This window comes from Acanthochromis polyacanthus, chromosome 21 (assembly GCF_021347895.1).
Source record: "Acanthochromis polyacanthus isolate Apoly-LR-REF ecotype Palm Island chromosome 21, KAUST_Apoly_ChrSc, whole genome shotgun sequence".
Classification (NCBI taxonomy): Eukaryota; Metazoa; Chordata; class Actinopteri; family Pomacentridae; genus Acanthochromis; species Acanthochromis polyacanthus.
The window spans coordinates 4,038,695-4,050,916 of record NC_067133.1 but is presented as its reverse complement, the minus strand read 5'-3'; the positions used below and the strand labels follow the sequence as shown (position 1 = coordinate 4,050,916).

Below are 12,222 nucleotides of genomic sequence, written 5' to 3'. Positions count from 1 at the left end.
ATAGTCATTTTTTTCTCATTTTCTTCTATATTTGGGTTTATATATATATATATATAAAGTGTACTTTATTAATGTTATCACTGTTTAGTCTAATGTTGTGTTTAGTCAATCTGCATCCCATTCCATCTAAAATATTTCCAACAGCCCAACCTAAAGTTTTGATTTAGATCAAAATTTAGGCTGCATTATGTGATCTGACTTCAGAACCCTGTTTTATATTTTAATCGACCCATTTTCCAGATTTCATCAAACTGATTGGACCAAAATTAGGTTACTTCTGAGACAACTGGACTCTGGTGTGGTTGTGAACTTGCAGATCATCACCAAATAGGATTGCTTTTCTCAGGCATGAAGGAGGGTTTGGTTCTAGATAATTGGAGCCTGCTGTCTCTTAATCCTGCTGTGCTCAGCATTAGTCCTACTTCTACAACATGGAACCCCTGAAACTGAAGACTTTAGCTGTGAAACCTGAAAGGACTGCTAGGTTCTCCACCAGCAGGGGAAGACATTGCTTCATCTTTTTCCAGTTCCCTGAAAGTCCTGCAGCTTTTATGTTTTGCCGACAATGTTATGAAAAAGATGTGACAAAACAGAAGACCAACAGGGTAAACAAGTTGCCGATCCCTGCCAACCAGGAGAGGAAGTGAATCACCTGCTGACACCTCTTTTTTGCTACATGCGTTATGACAACATTATGAGAACCATCACAATCCTGACACACTGTACTGACTTCATCATGAGGGGATCACAGTTTGTTAAACACTGACACCTGCTGGACAGTACCCAAGTTTTATCATACAGACTGATCACAAGCTGCAGAACGCTTTCATGTTCAGAAACAAAAACAAGTGGTTTTTGGAGGTTTTATTCGAAAGATCATGCAGTGCACTTCCAAGGTAGGAGCTTAACATCACTTTCAATGATACATGAAAACAATACATTGTAATTACCTAGTACAAAACTTAACTAAACATTACTGAGGAATGTAACAAATTAAATAGGAAAACAAGTGCGCAACGCCACTATTGCTGCACTGCAGATCTTAAAAGTCTTGATAGAGGTTGACGTTGTTGTAACCCTGTTGTGTAAATACAAAAAAAAAAAAAAAAAAATCTGGATTAAGTATAGAACTTAGACAAAAAAAAGCAATAAATTACTTTTTTCAAGTGTACGGTGTGTTTACTGAGAGAACTGAGGAGGCATGGGGTACGGCACCAGTGGAGGGGGGTGCTGCTGTGGAGCCTGTGCCTGGGGGAAGGGGAACGGGGGGTGAGTAGCACCGTTCTGTGTGACGGCCTTGTTGGGGGCGAACTGTTGGGCCTGGAAGTTGTTCTGGCCTCCAAAGGAGCCGGTTTGGTTAAAGTTGGACTGTCCGTTACCGTTGTAGCTTCCTCCACTGAAGCCATTGCTGCTGCCGTTGTTACCCCCATAGCCTCCGTTTTGTGAACTTGAGCCAAAGCTCTTTCCTGGTCCATTGTTAAAGCCTCTATCATTATTCCTGTCCCTAAAACTGCCAAAATCACGCCTTCCAGAGGAATACCTATCCCGACGGTCATAGTCACCACCTCGGCCTCCCCTTGAACGACCTGAAAAGGGAAAAAAAATATATATAAAGTCTTAAACATAATGACTTGTCACAACTTTCTGAAAGGAATCTTTAGGCGTAAGTGGTTTGAGATACCGTGAAAATCCCATTCACTTCTCAGAATAAAGAGTTGAGAGCAGCAGAGAAAGAAAGGCTGCGGTCCACAGCACAGTTTTTGTATCTCACCAATTAGATTTACCTCCTCTGTCTTCTGCCATCTGGAGGAGCTTGGGATTGATGGCCTGGTTGGCCTCCCGCAGCACAGAGATGAGGTCGCTGGCCTGTCTCATGTTGTTCGGAGTGAAGAAGGTATAGGCTGTGCCCGTCTTTTGGCTACGGGCCGTTCTGCCAATGCGGTGGATATAGTCTTCGGAGTTGTTGGGGTAGTCAAAGTTGATGACAAATTTCACGTCTTCAACATCTGTAGGATTATGTTGCAGTGTGGCATAACAGAGGACAGCACACAGAGTCGTGCACCGGAGCCACCACAACAACCAGATCAAAAACAAAAAAGCGCAGGTTAGTACAGTCGTGCGGTGGGATGGCTGGTTACCCCCACAAGGCTGTAAAAGACGGGCATTAAACAAAACTGCAGATAAACTTCTAATCCACAGGGACACTATGGTGGGAAGAGAGAAACTATGCACACTCCAGTAGCATCTAATCCAGTGAGAAAATAAAAACCCTCCCCTGTTGAGCCACTGTCAAACCAGCTTCAGAAATAATGGATCAGCGGTATGCATTCACTAGTCCATTCCCATTGCAGCACACGCCCCACTTACTGTCAAGTCTCTACATTGTGTGCACACTACTGCCTCCTAGTGTGCTTGAACTACAACTTAACCAAGGTCCCTTTGTCAGGCACACTCATGAGATGCTGCCTATTAAGCCCACACTTGCGTCTCTTGCCAAGAAACTGTAGCTCTGAACCCATTTGCAGGATGTCTACACTGCACCCCGTTCTCAGCATGGCAAGTATATTTCCAGACCCAGTGTTCACTTGATCATATTGTCTCTCGTTGGCAGGTCTCGACATGACTTTGAAACGCAGGCGAGGGAGGAGTGTGAGCTTGGATTTTGTCCAAGTGTGTCCAACTAGCATGTCCCACTGTCACCAAAAGCGCCAGTAGCCATGTCATTACAGAGGTGATGTATGACCGATCTGACAGACTGCTCTTCGGACAGAAGTTTAGGATACTGCGATACTAACGCCACCCACGCTTTACACAGTCTACACAACAGAAAGCTCCTTCTAAGTGACTCCAATGACTTGCAATGCGGTGCCCAAATATACATGCAAGACAATACGAGAGTGTAGCTGGGCTTTGAGCTGGTACGGTTAGAGCCTGGGTGTGTGAAGCAGTCCAAACCATTGCCAGAGAACAGACGAGCATATTGGGGAGGAACTGTGGCCAGCCCTCAACTCTCCCCCTTTTTAGGTAGGCCAGCGCGTTATGCTGCACATGGGCCTGGTCACCTCTGTACATCTGCACGACTGGGAGACCCGTGCCTCGCCAGTCAGGACACCTCCAAGAATCCTCCTTCCCCCTCTGGATACCTGGGCTTGTCATGCCAAGGCCCTGCCACACAGACTGCTCCTTCAGGTCAGGGGAGAAACTCAGAAAGAAGCAGAAGAGTTAAAGAAAGCAATGCACTTTCTTTTAGAAATAATTAAAGAGTGTAAACGGCTCAGCGTGGATACTGACCAAGACCCCTGGAGGCAACATCTGTAGCAATGAGAATTGGAGCCTTCCCATATTTGAACTCTGGAAAAATGAAAAATGGGACAATTAAAATGAGATATTTTGTGCATGTTCCACATCTCAGAATAAGTATTGATCAATACGCACCATTGAGAACCCAGTCTCTTTCCTGCTGGCTTTTATCTCCATGGATACCCATAGCTGGCCACCTAAAAAGAAAGTCAAGGTTTCAGTTCTAAACTTTAAAATCAGTACAACCTAGGTAGCCATGTTGTTTAACATCACTACTTACCCATCCCTCCTCATCCTCCTGGTGAGGTCATCACACCGTCTCTTTGTCTCTACAAAGATGATGGTCTTGTTCTCCTTCTCACTCATGATTTCCTCAAGCAGACGGATGAGCCTAGAAGAAGTCAGTCAATCGGTAACTAAAGGTTCAAATGCTGTAAAGAATGCATTCATTCCATCACTTCATCATCAATATTTGAGTTTACAGCCACAGACAAACTACTCACTTGTTCTCCTTCTCTCCATCATTACAAACATCCACTATCTGCAGGATGTTGTGGTTAGCACTGAGCTGCAGCGCCCCAATATTGATCTGCACATACTCCTTCAGGAAGTCCTCTGCCAGCTGGCGAACTTCTTTAGGCCAAGTGGCACTCCACATCAGAGTCTGTCGGTCAGGCTGCAAACAGTGCAACGATTAGCAACAAATTCGCATCTCCTTAGAAAGCATTTAATAAAACAACTCAAGTAAAGAAAGAAACTTACTCTAATCTGATCGACAATTTTCCTGATCTGCGGCTCAAAGCCCATGTCCAGCATTCTGTCAGCCTCATCCAGCACAAGGTAAGTGCATCGGCGAAGGTTTGTCTTTCCTGCCTCAAGGAAGTCGATGAGCCTGCCTGGAGTGGCAATGCAGATCTCCACACCTTTAAAGAAACGATCATTAGAACTTAGTTTTTTTTTTAAACTACATTTTTTGGGTGCTTGGCCTGAAAAACAATTTTTTTTTTTTAACAATACCTCTTTCCAGGTCACGGATCTGAGGTCCCTTGGGCGCTCCTCCATAGATACAAGTGGACTTGAGGCGAGAAGCTCTGCCATATTCTGCAGCCACCTGTTGCACCTGCTGTGCCAGCTCACGGGTTGGAGCAAGCACTAAACACTGCCGGGAGGATAATAACAGCTGTTAAACAATGGACAGGCAACAAAACATTCAATTGCTTTGACCCTCCCTGCTTACTCATTTCTATTATTGAAATAAGACATGCCTTACTGGGTGTACTGCAACTTCGGAACACTAACTGAAGCGCATCACACAAAGATCAGTTTAATTTAAATTATAAAGATCGGTACTTTCCTAGAATATATCTTGCTAAGTACCATAATGTACTAATCCTCCCAGAGAAAAGTGCAGGTAGCATCGAGGGATGACTACTTACAATTGGACCGTCTCCACGTTCCAAAAACGGCTGGTGGTTGATATGCACGATGGCAGGGAGCAGATACTGCAAACAACAGTCACTTCCATAAGTAAAATAAGCACAGCACCAGTCATAACACAAGTTCTCATTGATTTAACCTGCTCAATACAGGCCAGTTGAAGGTTGCAATTAATTTCAAATAAGATGTGTAACTTACAGAAAGCGTTTTGCCAGAACCAGTCTGTGCAATGCCAACCATATCCTTCCCACTGAGAGCCAGAGGCCAGCCCTGAGCTTGGATTGGTGTTGGTTCGGTCCAGTTCTGTTTGTTGATCACATCCATCACATAAGCTGGGGGGGGGAAACGAGGGGCAATTAACCACTGTGATCCACAAAACTAATAGTGATCTTGTTTCATGAGTGGTTTAAAACTTACATGGGAAACTGGCTTCGTGGAACTTTGTAATAGGGTTTGGGCAGTCTCTCCCCTTGAATGTAATGGTTTTGGACCTTCTGTACTGTTCAACTTCTTGCTGCAAGACAGTGGATGAAGAACATTGCGTTCAGTGGTCACAACCCATTGCATAAGTGTAACACGTGCTGGAGGGAACACATGTGTTTGAGGGTTACGTAAGATTTCATACATACCGCGGACCTCCGGGCAACGTCGGGATGCTGCTGGTAAAAGTTTTTCTCAAACTTCGGGAGCTCGTCCAGGTTCCAGTGTTTCTTCCTCAGCCGTTCACCTGGATTCCCGAACTTTCCTCCTCCTCCTCCGCCGCCGCCGCGGTTTCCACCAAACCGAGGTGGACCACCGCCATAGCTGCAATTCATTAAAGTCATTTTTAGCAAAGTCAGATTGGGCTCAGCCGCCTCAGACACCACCGTTTAAAACAAAGAGTACCATCTATAACTGCGTCATTCTGTGAAAATGTATAGCTGCCATATACTTTCCAGCCAGCAGAGGAACAATGGAAAAAACAGCCGGCATTTTGTATCCGCATTCATGCCACATGGCGAAAAGCCGACTAGCCAGCTGTATTAGCATCTCTGACGCCACACCGCGTTAGCCAAAAAGTAAATACCCAGAGGGTGAAATGACTTTATCAGCAGAGGAATGTATGAAACAGCGTGGTCGAGCAATAAATATATACTCGATTTTATGAATAACAGTTACCGGCAGCGGGGGGAAAAAAAAATGTCCGGCCGGTGTCGGTAACGTTACCCTGAAGCTAACGATGAGCCGTTGTGCGGGGGCACGAGGCCGGACAAGGCCTTGACAACGGGTTCATTTCGCCGGCTTGGGCCTTGTGTGAATAAATAACATCGGCTACCGGCTAGTTTTTAACCCGCTACGCCTTCACTTTAAACCCAAGTACATTCAGTAATTTTCGTCTATCGAGTAGCTCTACAATTTTTCGCTTACCGGCTCGTTTTGGTTTAAAATCTTGTCGGCCATTTCTACCGCCCGCACAAGAGGGAAAAAAACGTTTACTCACATAAGAAAACAGTACTTACCCTCTGTCTCTATCTCTATCCCTGCCGCGGTCTCTGTCGGAATATCCAGGCATATTGTAAACAAACGGTATAAATAAAAAAGATAAATACAACGTGGCTTGACTGCCGACTAAAAAATCCGACCGGCAGCGGTGAAATGCCGGTAATGTAGCAACAAGACCCGGTTTATATCGCAGGAGGAAGTGCCCTCTTTCGATGTATTCATCCGCAGCACGGGTTTCGACTTCAGCTATTCACGACACGATAGACAGAACAAAGCAGTAAATTTACTCCAATGTTTACGGTATACACTAAAATTTCATATGAATACTCATACTGTTTATAAATGTGAAGTCCAAAAACTCGGTTTTCCCCTGACGGAGACTGCTCTATTTGATGCTTGCAACGAGTGTTGGCGGATGAATATGCAACAGACAGAAAGTGGTGATCTGGCCTGACGGCGCTTCCGATGTGTTACGGTAATTGACGTCATCAGGACCAACCCAAAAACATAAAGTACACAACTTTTCTCCTATTGTTCTGTAAATGAAACCCTATGTAACAAATCTTTACTTAACTTGAGTTTGAATAGAACTTATTAAAGATTATTTTTAGTTCAAACCGACATATTTAAATATATATAACTTTCATCGTGTCAGAAAATAGTTTTCTGCTTAAAGAAAATAATTCTAAGAAACAACAACCAGAACATGTGGTATTTCCATCATTGTGATACTGTCTTTACCTTTATGTATATAAAACACACTGAAGAACATTTTTTATAAACTTTGGATGAATAATAACTTGCCAGAGGCCTTGTTAAGATTGTGACACACTGGGTGTTTGGCCCATACCAGGGGTTTGTAGATTTGAACCTGATAAACAAGACTCTGTTCTGAAAGTAAAGCCATCCCTCTTTATTCCTGTGCTTGGTCCATGGTCCACATTAATATCATAGTGAGGGAAGGATAACTAGAACAGAGGTTCTCAGTGTACTCATGACAATTTACAGCTATAATTATCTGTCAAACTGTGCCTTGTGATAAAAACATTTGAGAGCCACGGAGCCGGACCAGTTTTAGCTACAGGCTGGAATATCTTGCAGGTAATTAATACTCATTTCTATTTTAAAGCTAATTTAAAATCCTTCAAATAGCCCAGGAGCATAGATGTAGGTGCTGGTGAGGGTAAAAGTTTCCTTGTTGTCTTATAACCCATCACTCTAAATATATAACTAATAATTAGACTAAATCTGCTCTCTGTGTTGCTGACTAAAAGAATAAAAGAGGAAATTCTGCTAAAATTTAGTCTGATGGTAACTTATCTGAATCTTGCTGCTGTAGCACTGGAATATTTCTTGTTTTTGCTTTAAAAAAAAAGATCTGCCCATACAACATTAGGGCCCAGACCAAACAAACCCACTGAATTTTGTTACTTTAGAGATGCTTACTCTTGATAAAATTCACAGATTAATTTGGAACAATGTCTGATTGACTCCCTAAGACACACTGATTAGACACTGGAGAAACATTCAGAGATGAGCTGCTAGAATAGAACTAAACTTGCCTTTCTTCTGTGTTATTAACATGACAAAGTATCTTATTTCCTGTTTGTGTGGCAGTGTAGTTTGACTTGTATGGTGCAGGTTCAAGAACAAAAACAACTGTACTTGACACCTTTTTACCCGGCAGCCTTGTTAATTGTTATTTTACACTTTTACGCCCTCCTCTGAGCCTTCTGCCAGACACTGTAATCCAGACTGATAGCAGTGAATACACAGTGGGTGGTCGAGGACATATACAACCCCCACTGGACAATTACTCACACATCTCTGAAAGTAATCCAATACAGATACTTCCTGTTTGACCCCCGTGTTGTCCTGCGGCTCAAAATTGACCCGTTTTAGTTTGAAATGTGGGAAAAAAACATTTTCACAGTGAAACTTCTGATGTCCACATTTTCAACATTTTTGGGACATCTTTGAACACTTTTAGTGAAAAAAAGAAATGTTAAAAATGTTTAAGAACATTAAAAAAAAATCAACCAAAATCCAGCAAAATTCGCTGGGTTTTGGTTGTTTTTTTGGTGAATGTTCTTAAAAAATAGAAGTTTTACTGATATATGTAATCATTTAAGATATTTTTAGGATTTTTTTGGAAGATGTTTACTCATTTTTTGAAATTGTTTACAAGAAGTTTCTTAACAAATTTGGGGGCTTTTTTGAAAAATAAAACTTAAGGAATTATTGGAATTTTTTTCCTGAAGGTTTTGCAAATTTTCCGAAATTTGGGGAATATTTTGCAGAAATTTTGGATTTTTTTTTCAGACAAGAAAACAAAATTTTTATATGTAATCACTTCAGATATTTTAAGGATTTTGTGGAAAGTTTTTACTCTTTTTGAAAAATATTTGCAAGAATTTTCATGCCAAATTTGAACAATTTAAAAAAATAATACTATAAGGAAGTATTGCAATTTCTTACTGAAGGTTTTGCAAATTTTCAAAAATTTGGGGATTTTTTTTGCTGAATTTTTGGATTTTTTTTCAGACAAGGAAACAATATTTTTTGGTGCCTATGAGGACAAAAGGAGGGTTTAACCCACCATTAACTTAAGCACCCGTAACAAGAATTATGATCGAGAAGCTTTCTTCCTTATGATCTTGAAAAGAAGACAGGACATATCTTTGTACAAGGCCTTACATTGTTAGACAAAGGCAAGTTTAATTAGAACTAATTACACACAAAAATAAAATACTCTTACAAAATGATAGTGTTAACATACATCAAATTGCATCAGTCAGCTATGAGAGATATAGTCCTGCTAGTGGATCATGCTATTAAAAAAAAAAAAAGAAAAAAAAAGCGGCATCTCTCAACTTTTGACTTGTTTAAAAAAAAAAGTTCAGTTCAGTGGGAGGCAGCTATGGGGCTTTGCTGAGCGATGTAGTGTAGGAACAGACAGTAGGGCGATCAGCTTGTGCACTGGACTTCTTAAAGGTGAATGAATATCTGGTAGAGAAGTCACCATTAAATACACACGACAACCTCCTTTTCGTTTGTGTGCAATTCCTCTTTTCAGTTCAAGAAACTCTTTCTTTTTTCTACTTAAGTTAAAGATAAATTACAGTTTGTTTGATCCACATATATGAACAATATCTTATTACTGTACAAAGCACCATCTGAGGACACTTTTCACTTTGCATACACTTGTCTACGTGAAAGAAACTCGTCTCTTTTTGTTTTTTCTCAGCATATGCAAACGTTAAGAACAGTCCACGGTCGTAGAGATTGCTAGACAGGCAGCATCTTTTTAAAAACATTCAAGAATTTTCATTTCGAGTCGTAGAAAACAACCCCCTTTCTCGAAATAAAAACATCACCGATAGGACTGTAGAGCAGGCGAAAAACAGGAGTTCATCTCATTCAACCAAAAGCACGCATGGAGACATGCAGCGGTATGCTAAAATGGTTCGCTGTGGGCACAATAATGCAAACAACAATACTTTTTAAACCCCCTTAACATTCGGCAAATCAAGACAAATGGTCAGAATTAAGTTTTCAAATCAAACTGACGTCACAAACTACACATGGTGTCTCCTGAGAATGTGGCAAAAAGGTAGAGCTCTTGATTTCTTGGAAATGTTTTGTGGCAAGGTGTGAGCATGAGCAGTGTGTCGTGCACGTGAAGCAGTAGTACGTCAGTGAGCGCCAATATAAGACAAATGCTAATGCTGTTTAGCACCACATGGCTAGTAGGTAGTAGAGGTTTTTCTTTTTCGATCATGACATGGAGGCAGCACAAAGTAGATGGCGACAAACTTTGGACTCTTCCTAACAGAATACCATCAGAAATTAATGGTGGTGATGCTAATATAGCCCAGCTACGAATGACTGTTAAAAAAAGAGGGAACCACACTGGCCATACGTAGCTCCAGGATGAAATCAGTAGAATTTAAAGGGTCAGCTCGATATTTGCACAGATTCATTCATTCGAAAAGAATTATGGCACTCAGAGGACATTGTGTGTTTAAGATTTTTTGCCTTTAAGACCAACCTCCCTTCGAGGTCACGTCGAGAAACAAACCACAGCATTCTTTAGTGAAATTCAGTCAAGCTTAACTCTGTTTTTCACAAATTGTCTCGTATAATTTAAACAGTAACACTCAACATTTAAAAGATTTTATTTTTCGGAAACAATGGAAAGGGGTTTCTGAAATATAACAGCAATAAATTATATATATTATATAGAATTTTATTGTTTCTTTCTCAATTTTCCCTGTTATATAAAAATAACACATTTCAAGCTATTCATTCATTTACTCAATTTCACACACAGCTGGTCGTGAAACGTGTGACACAGGGTTTCTGGGAATGCAGCGCCAGTCGTCCTCGCTGCTTTCTTTGGAGAAGGTTGTAAACAGTCGGTCGTAAATTCAGTCTTTAGTCTCGCCTTCTCGTCCACACACATCCCAGTTTTCCACTCTTGGCATCACTGACGGCCCCGACGTGATCGATCCGAGGCACCAAACAGCCCGAGTCGAGCACACTCCCCGTCCAAACTTAGTGTTTCCAAGTGGCCAACCGATCGTAACCCTGTACTCTAGCAAACAAACCAGTCTTGCTAATGTGGCTATTGTTTCAGAGTGGACTGACCTTGTGTTCTGCTTGGTAAGATGGAGAATTGCTACATGGAATATGGTCTATTTTTTTTCTCTTAAATGCTAAAAATGAACTTAGAAAAAAAGGAACAGCCGGCAAAAAAATGCAGGTTCCACAAGTTAGTAAATAGTCTGAGTTATTAGCAGCTGAAGAGATCCTTTTCAACGATAAAAAAAAAAAAAAAGATATTAAGGAGGGCTGCAGGGTGTAAAAAAAAACAAAACAAAACAACAACCCAGAGTCAGGTGGCATTTTCTGGTCTTCTTCCTCCCTCAGCTTGGCCACATGTACCCCAGGAAGTGAGAGGTTCCCTGGGTGAAGCGATCATCAATGACCCCCGTCTGAATGAATTGATTAGCAGGTGGGGGGCTCATCGTGGCCAAACCACGTTGCTTCCGGTTGTTGGTGAGCTCTGCCGGCGTCGCTGACTCACTCCACCGCAAAGCCGCACGTCTCCTCAATGGCAGTGAGCAACTTGTCGTACAGTTTGTCGTAGTGCTCGTAGGGAGGAATGTCGATCCGGTTGAAACTGGGGAAAGCAGAGAGATTTTTAGAACCATGCTTTACTGTTGGACACAATCATTTTAAAATGACTTCACAACATGAACAAAAGTGATCAAGCTAAACCAAAGGCGAGTGATTTGTCACAGTTCAGTAGTTCTCTTCTTAAACTCTTATAATGTTGTCTGCTCCTCACCAGGTGTGGGCTTTGGGCAGGTTGTTGGTGCTGGCGTCGATCTGGTGGATGGTGAAGAGTCGAGGGCCAGCAGCACCTGTGTAATAAAACATAAGACAGACCTTCATACACCTGCACAGGACTGTCAGTGTTTGTACGAACTCTACAGATGAGACCAGAAATAATTATTTCCAGCATAAATAAACACGTCTAGGTATTAGATATACTGATATTTACACTGGCAATCATTCAACCCTATGAGCTCGATTTTCAGGATGATTTCACTGAATTTACTTTTAAGCGCTTATATTCGTTATAACTTGGCTTCGCCGTACGTACAATAGCTTGTGTTTTTAAGAATAATATGGGCTATCTAGATCTTCCATCATTGTCCCGCCAAGGAATGTGGTGGAGTTATGTGACGATCGGCGAACGCCTGTCTGTCTGTCTACTGCTGTGGACTTATCAGGACTTATCCTTTGGAAGTCATATGAAGAACAATTGATTAAATTGTGGGGTGTTTCATAGTCCCATCAATTCCCACCATCCGCTACATATTTAGGTCAGGCGACTCGGTATCTGTATATAACGTACACATGCATAACACACGCTTGTGCTCAGCGCAAGGTCGTTTTTTATTAAAGATTTCATCCAGCGGAAATGATACAACG

The 12,222-nt window shown here is 41.7% G+C and overlaps 2 protein-coding genes across 4 annotated transcripts in view; both read right to left on the bottom strand.

Moving 5' to 3' along the window:
- Positions 1-849: 849 nt before the first annotated feature.
- ddx5 (DEAD (Asp-Glu-Ala-Asp) box helicase 5) lies at positions 850-6,405 on the bottom strand. 2 transcript variants are annotated; one of them, XM_022190707.2, is made up of 13 exons: positions 6,237-6,401; positions 5,367-5,541; positions 5,155-5,251; positions 4,936-5,069; positions 4,737-4,802; positions 4,318-4,459; positions 4,063-4,223; positions 3,804-3,976; positions 3,581-3,691; positions 3,436-3,497; positions 3,292-3,351; positions 1,785-2,006; positions 850-1,586 (listed from the first exon to the last, which is right to left on the bottom strand). In XM_022190707.2, exons 1-13 carry the CDS (start codon positions 6,287-6,289, stop codon positions 1,180-1,182), a joined length of 1,863 nt encoding a protein of 620 aa, XP_022046399.1. In that variant the 5' UTR covers positions 6,290-6,401; the 3' UTR covers positions 850-1,179. The 2 variants fall into 2 exon arrangements, with proteins under 2 accessions (XP_022046399.1, XP_022046400.1); XM_022190708.2 differs by having other exon boundaries at positions 1,353-1,586; positions 1,772-2,006; positions 6,237-6,405.
- A 2,494-nt stretch (positions 6,406-8,899) lies between these two features.
- Positions 8,900-12,222, bottom strand: part of smurf2 (SMAD specific E3 ubiquitin protein ligase 2) — a 65,248-nt gene continuing 61,925 nt past the window's right edge. For both annotated transcript variants that reach the window (XM_051941583.1, XM_051941584.1), the window contains exons 18-19: positions 11,573-11,648; positions 8,900-11,404 (exon numbers count right to left, since the gene is read on the bottom strand). In XM_051941583.1, coding sequence (XP_051797543.1) covers positions 11,305-11,404; positions 11,573-11,648 — 176 coding nt within the window. In that variant the 3' untranslated portion in view covers positions 8,900-11,304. The remainder of the gene's footprint in view (positions 11,405-11,572; positions 11,649-12,222) is intronic.